At 47.5% G+C, this 17,428-nt stretch overlaps 1 protein-coding gene across 2 annotated transcripts; it reads right to left on the bottom strand.

The window, feature by feature from the left end:
* Positions 1-296: 296 nt before the first annotated feature.
* On the bottom strand, positions 297-6,396 carry LOC132385727 (probable G-protein coupled receptor 139). Of its 2 annotated transcripts, XM_059957935.1 has the most exons (3): positions 5,814-6,396; positions 3,231-3,325; positions 297-1,660 (listed from the first exon to the last, which is right to left on the bottom strand). In XM_059957935.1, exons 2-3 carry the CDS (start codon positions 3,313-3,315, stop codon positions 753-755), a joined length of 993 nt encoding a protein of 330 aa, XP_059813918.1. In that variant the 5' UTR covers positions 3,316-3,325; positions 5,814-6,396; the 3' UTR covers positions 297-752. The 2 variants fall into 2 exon arrangements, with proteins under 2 accessions (XP_059813918.1, XP_059813917.1); XM_059957934.1 differs by having other exon boundaries at positions 297-3,325.
* Between the last annotated feature and the right edge of the window lie 11,032 nt (positions 6,397-17,428).

The raw sequence follows: 17,428 nt of genomic DNA on the forward strand, positions 1-17,428 counted from the left end.
CGAATTATTCCTTATGTCGTGTTGGAAAACTCCATACTGGGTCATGTAGTTCTTGTCATTATGAAGCACTTGAAAACACACTATTTCAGGGTGAAGGTGATCAGGTAGACAGAAATGAAATACAGATTTCATTACAATCGTTGGGGGCGGATATCTTTCATTTCAGTCGTGGGAATGAGTTTAATTTGATTCTCTCTATTGGGCTTCACGTGGTACAATCTGTAGGATTTTTGGAGTGTAATTCAGTTTTCATTAGAACAAAGAAGCAGCAAGGGTTTTATTTCCCTATCCTCTACACCATATTCCAGTCCAGTTAGTGGCGGGAACGTGCATTAATTTGGAGTACCAACCACCATGTATCCAAAACCCGCCCTATTTATATGCACGTTAGCCAATCATTCAAGCGGAAGGCGGAAACTGGTGTGCTTGACATTTGATTATCCTACCAGCATCAGACTAGAACACCAGCTGTCTTGTGGGAAAGTCGGTCTGTGAGGTTGGAGGGCGGGAATAGGGATAAATGGACATATTCCCAGACCAATGGATGGCTGGCATTTCAGAGTAGTTCGTTGACTGACATCTGGCGAGACCAGGACAGTGCTTTGCCCCTCCCCAGAAACACACTATCCTAATGTCCCAGACCTGCTGGTCAGTCGGACAGTCGGCCCCGGAATAACAACTGCGAGATCAGGCGGTGAATGTGAGAAGTTTGCCTCCGGACTGGAGAAATTGTGGTCGCGTCCGGCTTGGGCTCAGGACGCAGCTTTATTAATAAAATGAAGCACCGAGGGGACAGAATATTTCACCGTCCTAATTATCTGTTCCCTGAATTTTGACTGAGTCACCGCGTAAATAAACGTGTTGGTGCAGCAGCTGAAATCACTCAGCAAAACCCCGACGTAGATAAAGATCCATTCAGAATCATTGAAACTGAATCCTTCCCCTGAGACCTGATAATATATGAAATTTACAACAGTTGTCATCCACAGGAGGATGAAGCTGCCGGAGATGGTGAAGAGTAAAATCACAGACCTCCTCCTGTTCTCCATCTCCGGGTCACTGCAGTTCTCCCCCTTGCTCTGACCCTTCAGCCCCTTACGGACCCGACTGGCCACTAAAATGTGTCTGACTGTCAGAGCGTTGAGCAGCAGGATCCCAGCGAAAGGGAGGAATGGAACTAAAATCGTATCGACCCAGTCATATCCTATCCACCCGGGGTCAGTGAAAACATTGTCCCTGAGATCACAGAACCACGGTACATTGTCGATGATCACCCCGGGTTGCCGTGTGAAGTATCGGGGAACATTTTCCAGATAGAACAGTGCGCCGATTGTTGTTAGAACCACAGCCGCAGTTTTCCCGGTGCAATATTTTGTTTTCAGCTTCTGACAGCAAATGGCGACAAACCGGTCAAAGGTGAAAGCGACGGTGAACCAGACAGAACAGTGTGTGGCTGTGAAGCTCAGTACATCGATAACACTGCACACAGGAGTGATGCTCAGAAAACTCCACCTGAAGTAATAGGATTTGATTCGCCCCAGAATGACCGCGGTGAAAATGGTCAGTAGATCCGCCGCTGCCATGGCCACCAGGTAGCGAGTGGTGCAGGTAGAGAGGCCGCACTTTCCCCGAGACAGGATCACAATCGCCAATAAATTCACTGCGTGTGGGAAAGGGGGAGAAGAGGAGGGTGAGGGGGAGGGAGACAGGGAGAGGGGAGGTGGGAGGGCGAGGGAGCAGAGAGAGTGAGGGAGAGAGAGATAACAGACAGAGGGCATTACTGAACGCATTCCTCAAGGGATCGGGTTTCAGCTGAAGACCAGGCGTTGTGGAGTCAGTGCACGGCTGCTAACCTAACCTGGGACACTGGTCACACTGTCTCTGACCTGCCTTCTTCAGTGTGGAGATGAGACAATGTGTGGACAATCGTCGGCGATAAAAGCGATCTTCATGAACAACATAGGTCGGTGCTGATCCCGATTCCTGTCCCTGACCTGGCCGGTATCACTGATTTAATCGTGACTGACCTGGCCCCTGGAAACTCGTAAATGATGGGGCCGATAAGGCATGCAGAGGAGAGGAACACACACAAAACACTGGAGGGACTCAGCAGGTCAGGCAGCATTCTGTACATGGAATTGAACAAACTTTGGTATTGGGCCGAGACTTTTCTCCAGGACGAAGAGGTGTCCTGGTGAAAATTTACGACGCGTCTCAGAAGGAAAGCAGGAACAACTGAGCAACCTGAGGCTGAGCGGCTCCGTTAATGGATTAATTCCACAGCGCAGTTCAATTCGATAACTCTCGTCAGCAGATCCGTTGGCACTGGTTCAGATGATCAGACCCAATTATTGACCGACAGGCAGTGGGATCCGACTGTGACAGACTCCACAGGGAGATATGAAACACAGGACCAGGGGTTCTCTCTGATCAATAACTCAGAAACAGTGAACTTTACAATGTAAACCCATCCCAGTCACAGCTTGCGGGAGAGCTGCCTGACCCCACACTGGGACAACTCCGGACAAGGTGTCATTGAAGGTAAGAACAACGTTCGAGTCGATCCCGTGAGTTTGATGAGAGACAGGAGTTTAGTTCCGCTTGTCCTTAAATATGAAAAGTCAGAGTGTTGAACTGACAGGATCAAAATCTCTAACGGATATTTCTACAATGATCATCAAGTTAGAAGCTTGTCAGATTCACATGGTTAACACACAGAAATACCAAACATGAATTGCTCTGCTCACTCACCAGGAACTCCAATGACGGCGATGAACACGTACAATATTTTCTCCACACTACAGTACCTATCCAACAATGCAGGCATTTTCTCTGTCCAGTGACCTGTCCGCACTGTCCTACAGGCGATCTCTTGGAATGAAATGTAAAGGCAGCCCATGCCTGCGGTTTTTAATACCATTTAGCGACTCCACAGGGACACATTATAACAGATTTAAAAATAGCTGTTTTAAAATTATTTACAAACCAATTACGTCAGGCAGATGCAATCCCCGTGGTGACAGATTGCGATTGAATAATTAACTAGTGCAATGTGTGGACTGTTTATGTGAATTAGTTTGTCCCAACAAAGGTGACTGAACCTTCAGTGGTTTCTTATCAATTCAATATTCTCCCACTCTAAATATGTACTTCAATGGAGCCATTTGAGAAACATAATACTGAAGTAAATTATGTCATTGTAGCTTGTCAAATTGTATTGAATCACCTACTGTTATCATTCTCCTCGAGAGTATGAACTCTTGGATTAGTTTGTGTTTGGGGGACTCTAACCAAGATGTCAAAAGTCTTGAACATCTTTTCTGTTCTATAAAAGAAAAATATCTTGTTAGTTAAGCAATTTTTAGGATTGCTCTCAAATTATTCCAGTCTTAACAAAATAATTAATTTCAAATTCCCAAACGTAACGGTACACCAACGAGTAATATTCTCCTGAAATGTAGGCATCTATCTCCGAATACAGATGCACGGATTTCCATCTGCTCAACCAGCATTTCACATTGCCAGTGTGGAATTCGGGTGTCTTTAATATCAATTACATGGAAAACAAATAAGGAAACACAACGAATATCTCTCTCTCTCTCTCTCTCTCTCTCTCTCTCTCTCTCTCTCTCTCTCTCTCTCTCTCTCTCTCTCTCTCTCACACACACACACACAAGACAGTATAAAAATCCATGTTTGTATCATTCTTTCATTCCTTCATTTCATTATTTTTATTATCAGAAAATGTATGCAGTACACAATCCTGTGATTCTTCTTCACCATATAGCCTCGAAACCAAGAAAAAAAATCAACAACTCCTCTTCCGCACGAAATGCTCAAAAACAAATAAAAACGCAACAGAAACATTGTCCCCACTCCCACAGCTGTTTCGTGCCACAAAATAATTGCAAAACTTAAAATAAACAGTGCATTTTCACACATGTTACAAAGAAACGGGGGGGGGGGGGTGGATACAGCTGCGTGGGGCCCTGACACAAAAATGCATTTTCAACACAAAAGTGATTTCAGGTCATAATAACATTTTTACTTCGATCATCTTATTTTTTGTCTTTCGAAGCCAAAGTCACACGCCTCCCGCCACGTCCTCACTTAGCATACAGCAAAGCACTCTGGGATAATGTAGGGTCTATTGAACACATTAAAAGATTAAATACATTAAAAAATCTCAAGGTTTCGAATGTATCTTAACGGTACTCCCACACGTGAGTGTCACGTAAATTCATCAATAGTAACTGCATCTTCTGTTTCCCAATGTGTTGCATTGAATGTAGCCATGTTTAGGGTGGTTCGAGACTCTCCTGCATTATGAACCATATGTATATATATATATATATGTATATATATATATATACACTACTATTTCTACTTCTACTGGAAGCTCATTCCACACAGCTACCACTCTCTGAGTAAAGAAATACCCCCTAGTGTTACCCTTAAACTTTTGTCTCTTAACTCTCAAATCATGTCCTCTTGTTTTAATCTCCCCTACTCTAAGTGGAAAAAGCCTATCCTCGTCAACTCTATCTATCCCCCTCATAATTTTAAATACCTCTATCAAGTCCCCACTCAAACCTCTATGGTCAAAAGAATAAAGACGTAACTTGTTCAACCTTTCCGTGTAAATTAGGTGCTGAAACCCAGGTAACATTCTAGTAAATATTCTCTGTTCTCTGTCTATTTTGTTGATATCTTTCCTATAATTCGGAGACCAGAACTGTACACAATGCTCCAAATTCGGCCTTACTAATGCATTGCACAATTTTAACATTACTCAATGCTCTGATTTATAAAGGCCAGCATACCAACAGCTTTCTTCACCACCCGATCCACATGAGATTCCACCTTCAGCGAACTATGCACCATTATTCCTTGGTTCTACTGCATTCCTCAATGTCCTGCCATTTATCATTTATGTCCTATTTGGATTATTCCTACCCAAATATAGGATCTCACACTTATCAGCATTAAACTCCATCTGCCATCGTTCAGCCCACTCTTCTAACTGACCGAAATCTCTCCGCAAGCTTTGAAGCAAGCTTTCCACAACGCCATCTACCTTATTATCATCTACAAGAAATTTTATGGGGCGGATTCCTACTTTAGTTTCAGCAAGGGGTCCAGCTGCACCATCCAACCATGTGGTGAACGCACATGTAACTTGGAGACCCCCTGGGTAACTCTGGATTCAAGTCGTGGCTTTTCATCAGCACCATGGGCATTATATTATAGGTAACACAGTTGACCTTCTTGGGGCAATAGACCATCGTTACATGCTGACAAGTCCCAACCCACCTGGGTTGTGGGCAATCAATGTCAAAATAAACTTCATGTCCAGAATTGCATCACTTCTTTGTGGATCCAGTATTCATAACAGGGCGAACGTAGATATTCCAACCACGTCGTTGACTACCCAGCCATTAGGTGGCGTTGTTGAGCTCATCCTGATCGGGCACCCCCACCCCCTTCTCCCTTCATTCTGCCACTGCAAACTTTGTTCTGTTATCGGGTCGTTTTCGAACCCTGTTTCCCCTTATCCTCCTCAGTACCTTTCTCCCTCACTCCCTTTCCCTCATTCGCATCATCCTTCTGAGAGCCCATGCTTCACCATGTGTGGGATTTTAATGGATCAATCATTTCACACACCCTTCTGCTTTCCTCGGTACTGCGCGATACCAAGTTTCTCGGCCAGTTCCTACTCTGTCACGGCGTCAAATTCTGCGTATCCAAAGTAGGACCCAAGACACTCTAGAAAACTGGCCACAACCTTGTCACAAATACAGAAGTTTCCTTACCTTTCCACCGGCTGCAGTTATGCAAAACCTCACTGTCACCTCTATTAGTCCAGCAGCTTCTAATGGTGCCTTCTGAACATCACCCCATGTCCCCTGGGAGGGTGCCTGTTCCTCCGGCAGGGCTGAAGGGAAAGCTAAAGTTAGACAGAGAAGGGTTAGCTTCCCTTCCTCCGTTTCATATAAACCGTGAGTTATCCTGTCTGCTGGATGCACTGGGAAAGTTTCCGAGAATCATCTCATTCACCACTCCAGCACTCAATTGGGCCACGTCAAAGGGTCAGAATACCGTGTCACACAAGCCCCACACCCCCGGCTCTGGTGTGTCCTGCAGTCCCTCCATTACTACAGGTACCATTGGGGCAATGGGTGTTGAAGGTTCCACCCACTCTCGGAAAAACCTGCTGGGAGGCGGGCCACTTCCCCAGTAATCCTGGCTTTGACACTGTTAGTCCCGGAGTGCAGGGACAAAGGATGGCGGACGTGGCTGTTCCTCATGGAGATCGACTGTAGTGGGTTCCCGTTACGGCCAGCATGGAGGCTACTGTCTGTGCTGGGCCTTGATGAAAAGAACAACAAGGAAGCAGGATGGGGGAGGGAGCAGAAAAAGCCCCATACTGGGTACGGAGCTGGAGAGAGGGGTTGAGCTCGAGGTCAGGAACAGATGGGAGGAATGGACAGGAAAGGAGTGGAGGGTTATGGGCTGAGTGCGGGTAGGTGGGACTAGGTGAGATTAAGGGTTCGGCACGGACTAGGAGGGCCAAGATGGCCTGTTTCCGTGCTGTGATTGTTATATGGTTATATGGGCAGTGACTTGGCCCTGACTTCTGATCCACCAGCTGGACAGTGTAGAGGTTAAGGGTTGAAACACTCTATGAAATTTGGACACTACCTGATCATATCTGACCCAGGTCAAAGGCTACGATTACCTCATCAGCGTCTCTTCATACGTTAAATCACCCCAATCTGCATCACCATCATCGTCAGTCCTCGCAGATATCACTCCTCTCCGAGCTGAGAGTTCACTTTGCAGATTTTCCATCTGCTTTAAACACTTGCGATCAGCGCAGCCTTTCCTCTCATCTGCCGATTTCTTCATGACATTCACAACAGCCGTAAATCCCGACCCTGACTTTTCCTTTCTCTAATTCTGTATCCGCCTGTTTATACTCCTCTTCAGTTTTCTCATTTTCTCTTGTTAACGCTTCACACTGAGCCTGAAACTGACTTACGTGGATCAAATTCACCTGATGCTGCTCCGTCAGAATTTCTAACTCTTCCCTACACTTACACAATTCCTCCGCCAGTTTCAGTTTTTTCTCCCTTCACTTCAATTGGATCATCCAACAAACATCACATTACAATATTTTTAATCCCCTGTAATTTCTTTAATTTATTTTCACTAACTACTTTTCACAATTCTTCCTCCACAGTCCCGGACCCTTGGCTGTCAAACTTTTCTAACCACTCCTCATAATCTGACCAGTTCCTTCATAATTAACCATGAAAGTAATCTCTGAAATCCTCTGAATCCTTGGGTTCTGCCTGTCCTTTCCCTTTCACATTTTAATATCCTAACCTACTGTGTGGTTCAACTCGTCACCAGGGTCCCAGACCACTTTTCTTTCTTTTCGAGTTCACCCAGGGCGCGAAAATATGTTCACCGTTCATCAACTGAGATCAGTTTGGAAACTCACCAGGCAACTCGTAATTAATCACAGCTCGCATTTTATTTTTCCTACACAAACAACAAAATAACTACGTTGACCCCAGGCTAACAACTTAAAACATGAATTCCACTGCTCCCTCTGTACTAATACACACCCTGACCACTTCTCAAATTCACAACATTGCAACAGGGGATCCCATTGTATCCAAATGATCGATCATTTCTCCTCCAGCCCCTTCCTTGGGGGTTCTTCCTTGTGATAGTTAGTCTCAGGAGTTATCACACCTTTGCATTTGAAACTCTTTACTTGTTTTGAAACAAGCATGATTTGAAACATTTGAAACAACTCTTATCAGTTCAGAGGACGCATCTCATTCTTGTTGGCTGAGGTCCATCAGGCTGATGACTAACAGATTTCCATTGGATGTAGTCCAAGGGCTACACAACATCATGCCAAAGGTAATTTATTTTGTTCTCCTCCACTATGGTTCCAAACAGACAAACTGTGTCGCTCAGACTCTCAGCAGAAATATCGAGATTCCTTCTGCAGAACTGCCACTGTACGTAATACACACCTTATCTCAGAGTGACTTCAGGTTCAGAGATAACGAGATTGCTTCTGCAAACCTGACAGTGTACATAATGCACAGATTATGTGAGAGTGATTTCAGGCTTACAATGGGAATACCAGTAACTTCTTGTGTAAAGTTGATCTGATCAGGTTATCCCATAGCAATCAGTTCACAAAATGGGGGTTACAGAGCAGCTTCACAAAATGGCAGCCTCTATTCCTTCGACCTCATGACAAAAACACAGACAATTGATCACTCTACTTCCACTGTCATTGACCCATTCACGTTCGATGTTTTCTTGCATATGTTAATTCATTCAGACAGTGGTGTATTTTGGTGCAGAGCAGTCAGGATGGGATGCTCCTCCAGTCAGATGTGGGAACTCTGGACATCCGACAGTTTTCAGATGACTATTTACAGGAAGTGCACCCAATCACAGCGCCGGACTGACTGGTTCAGGGAGCTGGATGTACTCAGGATCATTCGGGAGCCTGAAGATACTATCAATGAAACATCTGAAGAGATGGCCACACCCAGAGTACAAGCTTCGGACAGGAGAAGCGTGACCACCAGCAGAGGTAAGGGTCATTAGGAAGACAGTGCAGGGCTGTCCTGTGGGCATTCTCCTCAGCAGAACACCTTGTTGGATACTGCTGAGTGGGTGGCGAGTTGATCCGTTGGGGCATGAAAGTAACAGAAAGGCCGGCAGCACTGCCCACTCTGAAGCTTAATAGGGAAGTGTACATTTTGGCCTTGTGACAGTTATAAGAGATGATATTCTGGGGAGAGAAAGGAGAAATTAGAACTGATTTCTGCGTCACAGATCCAAACCATTAAACTCCAGTCCCATTAAACGTGAACATTAGCCGAGGATTACCTCCCACGCCCAGTGAACAAAGTGCAGAACTGGGTTTGATAAACAGCAGCAGTAATTGCCGAGTTCGGCATCAACATTCACTTTTGAACTTGATTCAGCAACTGTGATGGTGAAATATCCAGCCTGTAGCCTGTCGCCTGTTTAAACAGTTTCCCCAGTGTGAACTCGGTAGTGCGTCACAAGGTGGGATGACTGAGAGAATCTCTTCCCACATTGGGAGCAGGAGAATGGCCTTTCTCCAGTGTGGACTCGTCGGTGTGTCTGTAAGTCGGATGACTGACTGAATCTCTTTCCACAATCAGAACAGGCGTATGGTCTCTCCCCAGTGTGAATACGCTGATGTATCATCAGTTGAGATGACTGAATAAATCCCCTTCCACAGTCTGAGCAGGTGAACGGTCTCTCCCCAGTGTGGACTCGTTGATGCACCTTCAGTTGATATGACCGAATAAACCCTTTCCCACAGTCTGAGCAGATGAACAGCCTCTCCCCAGTGTGAATTCGCTGATGTGTCTTCAGTTCAACTGACCGAGTAAATGCCTTCCCACAGTCTGAGCAGGTGAACGGCCTCTCTCCAGTATGAACTCGCTGGTGAGCCTGTTGCCTGGATGAGTCAGTGAATTTCTTCCCACAGTCTGAGCAGGTGAACGGCCTCTCCCCAGTGTGAATTCTCTGATGCACCTTCAGTACAGATGAATGAGTGAATCCTTTCCCACAGTCTGAGCAGGTGAATGGCCTCTCCCCAGTGTGAATTCGCTGATGTTCCTTCAGTACAGAAGACTGAGTGAATCCTTTCCCACAGACTGAGCAGGTGAACGGCCTCTCCCCATTGTGAACTCGCTGATGTACCTTCAGTTGAGATGACCGAATAAACCCTTTCCCACAGTCTGAACAGGTGAATGGCCTCTCCCCAGTGTGAGTTCGCTGATGTATCTTCAGTTCAGATGACCAAGTGAATCCCTTCCCACAAGTCCGAGCAGGCGAATGGCTTCTCCCCAGTGTGAAGTGACTGGTGTCTCCGCAGTTGCGATGACTGAGTGAATCCCTTCCCACAGTCTGAGCAGGTGAACGGCTTCTCACCAGTGTGAACTCGCTGGTGTGTCAGTAGGCTGGATGACCGAGGGAATCCCTTCCCACAATCAGCGCAGGTGAACGACATCTTATCAGTGTGAACTCGCTGTTGTGCATGCAGGTGAGATGAGTGAGTGAAGAGTGAATCCCTTCCCACAGTTCTTTGTCAATTCATAAATCAAATATCAGATGTAGTAAACCCCTTGCACAATCAATGTAGTTGAAGAACTGATCTCCAGTGAACAAATGCTGGTGTGTTCTCAGCTCCCCGGTTCCAGTGGATTTCAGTGAGTTACAACAGAAAACTTCATTTCAGACACAAAGCACCTTTCCAGCTGTGATGACAAAATTCTTCCTCTCCAAGGATCAACAGTGATACTTTGTTAAATATCTAGTAACTCCTTAAATATCTGGGCAGAGACAGCAAACATGACATGTTGTTCTGTTTAAAATTCCTGTACACAATTTTTGTCATTTCTAACCTGTAAAGATTTACAAAAGACACCAATGAATGAAAGTCATCATTCAGAGAAGTGTATGGTCATCCACTTTGTTAGAGGCAATGAGAGTGCAGACTGTTTACTCAATAGAGAGGAAATAATGTTGAAGAGTAAGAGAATATAAAAGCAAGGATGTATTGTTGAGTATTTATAAAGTGTGGCCTCACTTGGACTGTTGAGAGCAGATTCAGGCCCCTTAAGTAGAACAGATGTACTTACATTGCAGAGCGTTCAAAGGAAATTTACAAAAATATTTCAGGATTTATAAGGTTTGTCTGATGAAGAACATTTGATGGCTCGGGGCCTCTACTCACTGGAGTTCAGAATAATGAAGGGGCCCTCATTGAAATCTATCGAACATTGCAAAGTCTCGATATAGTGGATGTGGAGAGTATGTTGACAAGAGTGGGGGAGTCGAAAACCAGAGGACGCAGCATCAAAATCGAGCTTTGTTCTTTCAGAATGGAGATGAGGAGGAATTTCTTTAAGCGGAGCGTGGTGACTCTGTGGGATTTGCTGCTATGAGTTGCTCTGGAGTCCAAGTAATTGGGTCTATTTTCGGGAAGAGGGTGATGGATTCTTGATTAGTCAGGGCAGGAAGGGATATGGGGAGAAGGCAGGAGAGTGCGGCTGAGATGGAAATGGATCAGCTGTAATGAAATGGTGGAGCAGACTCGATGGGCCAAACGACCTCATTCTGCTCCTGTATCTGATTAATTTTCACAGCCGATATATTATGAATTAATTTTAATCTCCTTTCTGAACTCTGACATCACACTGTTACAGCGAGGATCAACCCAAGTTGGGGGAAAAACTCCCCTTCCAACTGCTCATGGTGCCGGCAACTGGTCTGTCTATCTAATTCCCCAACAGTTTTCCTGCCTGTGTGAGAATGGGAATTTCTGTAAATCTGTGACTTAGCTCAGGCTGATTCCTTCCATTAGTATTATTCTCTGTCCCATATTATTCCGAGCTGCGCAGTAACTGAAATGTTCCCACACAGACAGCCTTTGCTGCTGCACAGCTGGTGTTTTGTTGATGCCGTGCTGTTTTCAGGCTGTTTAAACATTTAACTTTCAGACAAATGGTCGGTCTATACAATGTGTGAAAAATAAATTAGAGAAATTATTTCAAGTTCTGGTCATGTACGACAGCACTACAAAGAACATGTGATGTTACCTGGCAAACACTGGAGAGTTTCAAATTACTCTGCACAGGTGATTGACGGTGGACAGCCCATCAGAGGCAATGCCAATGAACATGATGGGGAGGGCAGTCCTCGTTCTTATTGGAGTGTGGCATATTTGTGATGAGAACACTACAGGTCACTTGTTACCCAGGCCAATGGTAATTGGTATCATTATGTACCCAAAGCGAATGGTACTAAACATGTTCTCACAGGTATAAAGGTCCAGATCAAGATGGAACAAAGGTGATTTCCACAAGGACTAAAACTGATGTAAGGATTTTGTTTCCTTCTTTTCATACAGTAAAAATTGATATTTTCATTGACTGTCAGGTCAGCTCCTCAGTGCTCGGTAGTGCCCGAGTGATCCATTTACTCCCCTTCCCTCCCTTTGCGATTTCACATACGGCCTACGGACTAACGGAGAAAACGCTGGCCCTGTCATCAATGGCTGCCTCTTGACCAGAAACCCCCACGAAGAAGAGACCCATCTATCCGCCACGGCTCCAGCGTCTACGCTCCTCAGCAGCAAGTTCCCCGGAGCCCGCGTAGAGAGAGGGGTAAGCACTTGGACTGACCCGGGGTGCGGAGGAAAGGTGTGGCCGGTCGCGGTTCGGACGCCGGTACCGATAATAATCCGCCCGGATCCCCGCTCCTACCTGCCGCCGAGTCTCCGAGCCTTTTGTGCATCGTGCGCACGCGCGAAACTCACCGCTCCCTTTACGCATGCGCATGTGATCGTCTGGTCGCTGACGGCGATTTCTGGAACTGACAGGAGAAAGTCTGCAAATGCTGGAAATCCAAAGCGACTCACACAAAACGCTGCAGGAACGCAGCACCTCAGGCAGCATCTGTAGAAAATTATAAACAGACGGCGTTTTTTTGGCAGAAAGCCTTCTGCAGGGTAAAAAAGTACGGGGGAAGATGCCAGAATAAAAATGTGGAGGGGGAGGGGAAGAGGCGAGCTGGAAGCTGATGCCGGGTGTGTGGGAAAAGGTCGAGAAAGGGTGGGCTGGAGAATAAAGAATCTGATAGGAGAGGAGAGTGGACCAGAGAGAGGGCAGGAGGAGGGTCCCGGGAGGAGTATAGGCAGGTGAGAAGAAGTACAAGATCAGAGTGGGGCATAGAGGGGGGAGACGGTAATTTGTTCTCCTGAGTGGAAATCGATGTTCATGTCATTAGATTGGAGGGTATATAATGTGTTGCTCCTCCACCCTGGGGTGGGGGGGGGGTCACCTTGGCACAAGAGTTCCCAGCATGTCTAGAGTTCCCAGCATCTCTGTAATCTGTAATCTCCAGAGTTCCCAGCATGTCTAGCAGCGTCTGATTAAACCTCTCCGGCTGGGGATCGCCCTGCGGATGACAGGGAGTAGGCCTCAATTTCCCAGCCCCCAACATACCCAATATCTCGTAGATGAGCTTAATCACAAAGTCTCGTCCCTGGTCACTATGTGTCCTCCATAATGCACAAAATACTTCTCGCATAGGACTTTCACCACCGTAGTCGCCCTTTGCTCCTTGGTAGGGAACGCCTGAGCATACCTGGCGTAGTGGTCTTTGAAGACAAAGATATTCGCCGCATTGCTGGCATCGGGTTCAATGACCAAGAAATCGGTACAAACCAGGTCCAGCGGCCTCTCACTTTGCAAGTGTGACACAGGAGCAGGGGCAGGAACACTCTCCCACTCCTCGGCCGTCTCCTGTTCCTCATGCTCCCGTCGTGACGAAGCATCCGCAGCGACATTCCTGCTTCCCAGCCAGCACCAGGCTGAAATCAAATACCAACAAGGCCGCCAATCACCGATGGCCTGCAGCATCCAGCTTCACCGAAGTCAGGATATAAGTAAATGGGTTTTTGTCCGTCCTCATCTCAAACCTGGCTCCGTAGAGATAGTCACTCAGCTTATCCACCATTGCCCACTTCAACGCCAGGAACTCCAACTGATGGGTGGGAGAGTTTCTGTCGGAGGGCGACGAACTCCGGCTGACAAACGCGACAGGTCTCAACCCGGTGCCTTGAGCTTGATACAAGACGGCCCCTAATCCCTCTTGGTTGGCATCGGTGTACAGTACACAGGGTAAACGGGGTCCGCAAAAGCCAGCACCGGTGCCTGGGTCAACAACTCTTACAGCGATTTAGAAGCCTCCTCCCATTTTGCCTCCCACCTCTGTCCGAAGGGCTCCGACGGTCCGAGATATTCTCCAACCTCCCGGCCCCCTTTTCCTTTCTTCCCCATGGGAGGGTAACCACGCAGAAGCTGGTTCAAGGGGTGACTCACTATGGTGTAGCCCTTCACGAATCTCCGGTAATAACCACAGAACCCCGAGAACAAGCGCAGAGCGCTCACAGTCCGGGGCCTCGCCCACGTGGTCACCGCTTCTATCTTAATCGGGTCTGCAGCTACTCCAATCTGCAAGATTATGTGTCAAACTTAGTTAACAGACGTCTTGCAGAACTAGCACTTGTCCAGGAAGAGTTTTAACCCTTCCTACTTCAGCCGACTTAGCACCTTCAGCAGCCTCGCTTCGTGTTCTTCCAAGGTGGCTCCAAACACTACCAAATCATCCAAATACACCAGCACTTCAAGGAAATTCATATCCCCACCGTCTTCTCCATGACCCTCTGGAAGGTGGCAGGGGCTCCCGATAAGCCCTAGGGCATCCTTTAGAACGGGAAAAATCCCAGAGGGCATATAAATGCCGTCCTCTCTTTGTCGGCCTCACTCATCGGGATCTGGGAGTATCCACACCTCAAGTCCAGCACACTAAACCAATTCGCTCCACTCAGACAGGCCAACGCGTCTCCGACCCTGGGGACCGTATACCGGTCAGGGACAGTGCGCCGGTTCAGTGTCCTATAGTCCACACACATCCGTACCTTTCCGTTCTTCTTCCGGGCCACTACTATTGGGGACGCATAGGGCCTTCGGAACTCAGTGATGATTCCAGCTTCCTTCAACTTGCACAAGTGCTGCCGCACGTTTTCCACAACGGGGCCATTCGCCGTGACCTCTCTCTGAACGGGGTGTCCTCAGTCACTGGATGATATGGCGAGTGCTCTTGGAACAACTCACATCAAACTCACCAAGAGCTTTCTCATCTTCCTGCTTCAACAACTTCTCCACCGGCCTGCGTTTCTACTCCGGCGGCACAGGAGAGTCCCCTAAGTTAAAGGCCTCAGCGGTCAGCTTTCCTCTGTTTTCCAATCCTTCCCCTTAAGTGGGCCTCACAGGTGCGCTAGACATTGCCGTCACCGGGAGCAAATGCGCCAGCGACATCGCTCTTTTAAAGGTGATTTCTTAAAGGTGGTTCCTATCACTCACAATTATCCGCCTGGCCTGTACCACCGAGGGCCTCTGCACTTCGGGCCTCACCAGCTCCCCAGCCGGAAATCGTGTCTCCCCCTCGAGGTCTTCCAGGGCGTCCACTAAAAAGGCATCGCCATTAGGGGGTTCCCATCACTCTTGCTACTTCCTCGGGCTTGGACTGGGTGCACCTTACAGACCCTCGCTTAAATTTAATTTCCAGCCCAGGGCGATGCCGCAATTCTTTAAAATCATCAGGAAACGCTGGGTGCACTACCCGGGCCCCCAAGCAGTTCTCACTCGCCCTCTCCTAGCAGGCGCCCATGAGCCTCAGCACCACAGGCGTGTTGGTCCCCACCAGGATTGAAGCAACCCCCCCGTCTCAACTGGGTCCGGACAAACCAGCGATAACGTCTCCAAAACTTCAGACACTCCAACATCGGCTTCTGAAAACTCCAGTTTCACCGACAAATACCCGTCATAACGATAATCCGTAGCATTGACGTCCCAAATCCCCACTGCACGGAATGGGGTCAATGGCAAATGCATTAATTACTGGTTGTAAAACGAACGGTATAGTAGGGTGACCTGCGTGACCCTTCCGGAATAGGGTCTTTTGCTTTCGGGGGTTCCTAGGTACATTGCTGGGAACGTGTTCACTTACAGACACCAACCGTTCCCTCACTGGGTCTCCTCTAGGTTTCACGAAACCTCTCCCTTTTTGGATACCCGGGGACTCGTCCTCCTAGAGGCTCCCGGCCGCTCACATTCCCGTTGGACGTGGCCCTCCTCCCCGAAGATACAGCACACCCCCTGCCTCTCAGACTCTCCGGAAATGTCCTTCTTTCCCGCAGTTGTAATACACTCTACCAACCGCCCCTCTTCTCGCAGACGTCCCGCCACTTGCAGCGTCCTGCGCTCTCCGTCCTCTGGGAGGGCGGGGGGGTGGGGTGAAGCCCTTCCTCCGACCCCACAGCCCTCAGCTCGGCCACCACTTCCTGTATCAGTTGCGGGATGGAGCCGGCTCCTCTCCCATCCCCACCGGTGGCTACATCTGAGGATTTACCCTGCTGACAGAGTCCTCCCGCGGCTTCAACGTGCGCTCATCCCCCCTCACGTCTCTGATCAGATGAACGAACTGTTTTATAAGACAGCCGGAGACTCCAAGCAATCTTGTCCTCGGCCTCGGCACCCCAAAATCCAATTTCTGATTCAGTTCTTCCAGTTATCCTCACTCCCCTGTTTTTCCCCATAACCTTTAATTTAACTTTTAATGGCTAATAAAAACCTATCTATCTCTGCTTTAAATGTACCTAATGACTTGTAGCTCCTGGCAAAAATTCCACAGATTTACCACCCTCTGACTAAAGTAATTTCCCCGCATGCCCTCTTTTCCTAGGTTCCCTTTTCATGGGAAATAACCTAGTCATATGTAATCTGTTCCTGCTTTTTACAATTTGGAATCTTTCTATGGGATCCCTCCTTATTCTAGTGAACTCCAGCGAAATCAGTCTTAGAGCTGCCAGACATTCCTCATACGGTGACCCGTTCATTCCTGTAATCCTTCTTGTGAATATTCTCTGAACCCTCTCCAATGTCATTATTACGTTTTTAAAATAAGGAGCCCAAAACTGCACACAATACTCTAAATGTGGTGTTCGAAGTACTTGTAGAGCATGAACATTGCATCCCTGTTCTTACATTCCAGTAAAAAACACCTGCACCCGGTGTATCGAGCTGCAACTCTTTAGAGACCGCGTTGGGGAACTGGAGCTGCAGCCCGATTACCTTTGTCTGGTCACGGAGAGTGAGCATGTGATAGAGAGGAGCTATAGGAAGGTAATCACCCCGGGACCACATGAGACAGAGAAAAGGGTAACCGTTAGGAGAGGAAAGGACAAGAAGCCGGTAATAGAGAAACACCGGTTGTTGTACCCTTAACCATAAGTATTCCTGCTTGAGTACTGTTGGGGTGTGATGGCCTACCTGGGGGAAGCAACTCTGGCACAGAGTCCGGTCCAGTGGCTCAGACGGGTAGCGAATGGAAGAGGGTGACAGCAGCGATAGGGGTCAAATAGGCGATTCTGTGGACACAGGAAAGAACCGCGAATGGCAGTTTGCCTCCCAGGTGCCATGTCCGGGATGTTTCTGATCGCGTCCACGAAATCTTGAGGTGCGAAGCAGAATAGCCGGAGGTGGTGGCACATATTGGTATCAACGGCAAAGGTAGGAAAAGAGAGGAGGTCCTAAAAAAGGACGACACGGAATTAGGAAAAAGTTAAGAAGTAGAAACCCAAAGGTAGTAATCTCGGGATCACTGACTTTAAGTTCAGGAATAGAATGAGATGGAACATAAATGCGTGGCTGAGGGATTGGAACAGTGGGCAGGGATTCAGCTTTCTGGATCATTGGGACCTCTTCTGGGACAGTGTGACCTG

Source organism: Hypanus sabinus (genome assembly GCF_030144855.1).
Source record: "Hypanus sabinus isolate sHypSab1 chromosome X2 unlocalized genomic scaffold, sHypSab1.hap1 SUPER_X2_unloc_12, whole genome shotgun sequence".
In the NCBI taxonomy this organism is placed as follows: Eukaryota; Metazoa; Chordata; class Chondrichthyes; order Myliobatiformes; family Dasyatidae; genus Hypanus; species Hypanus sabinus.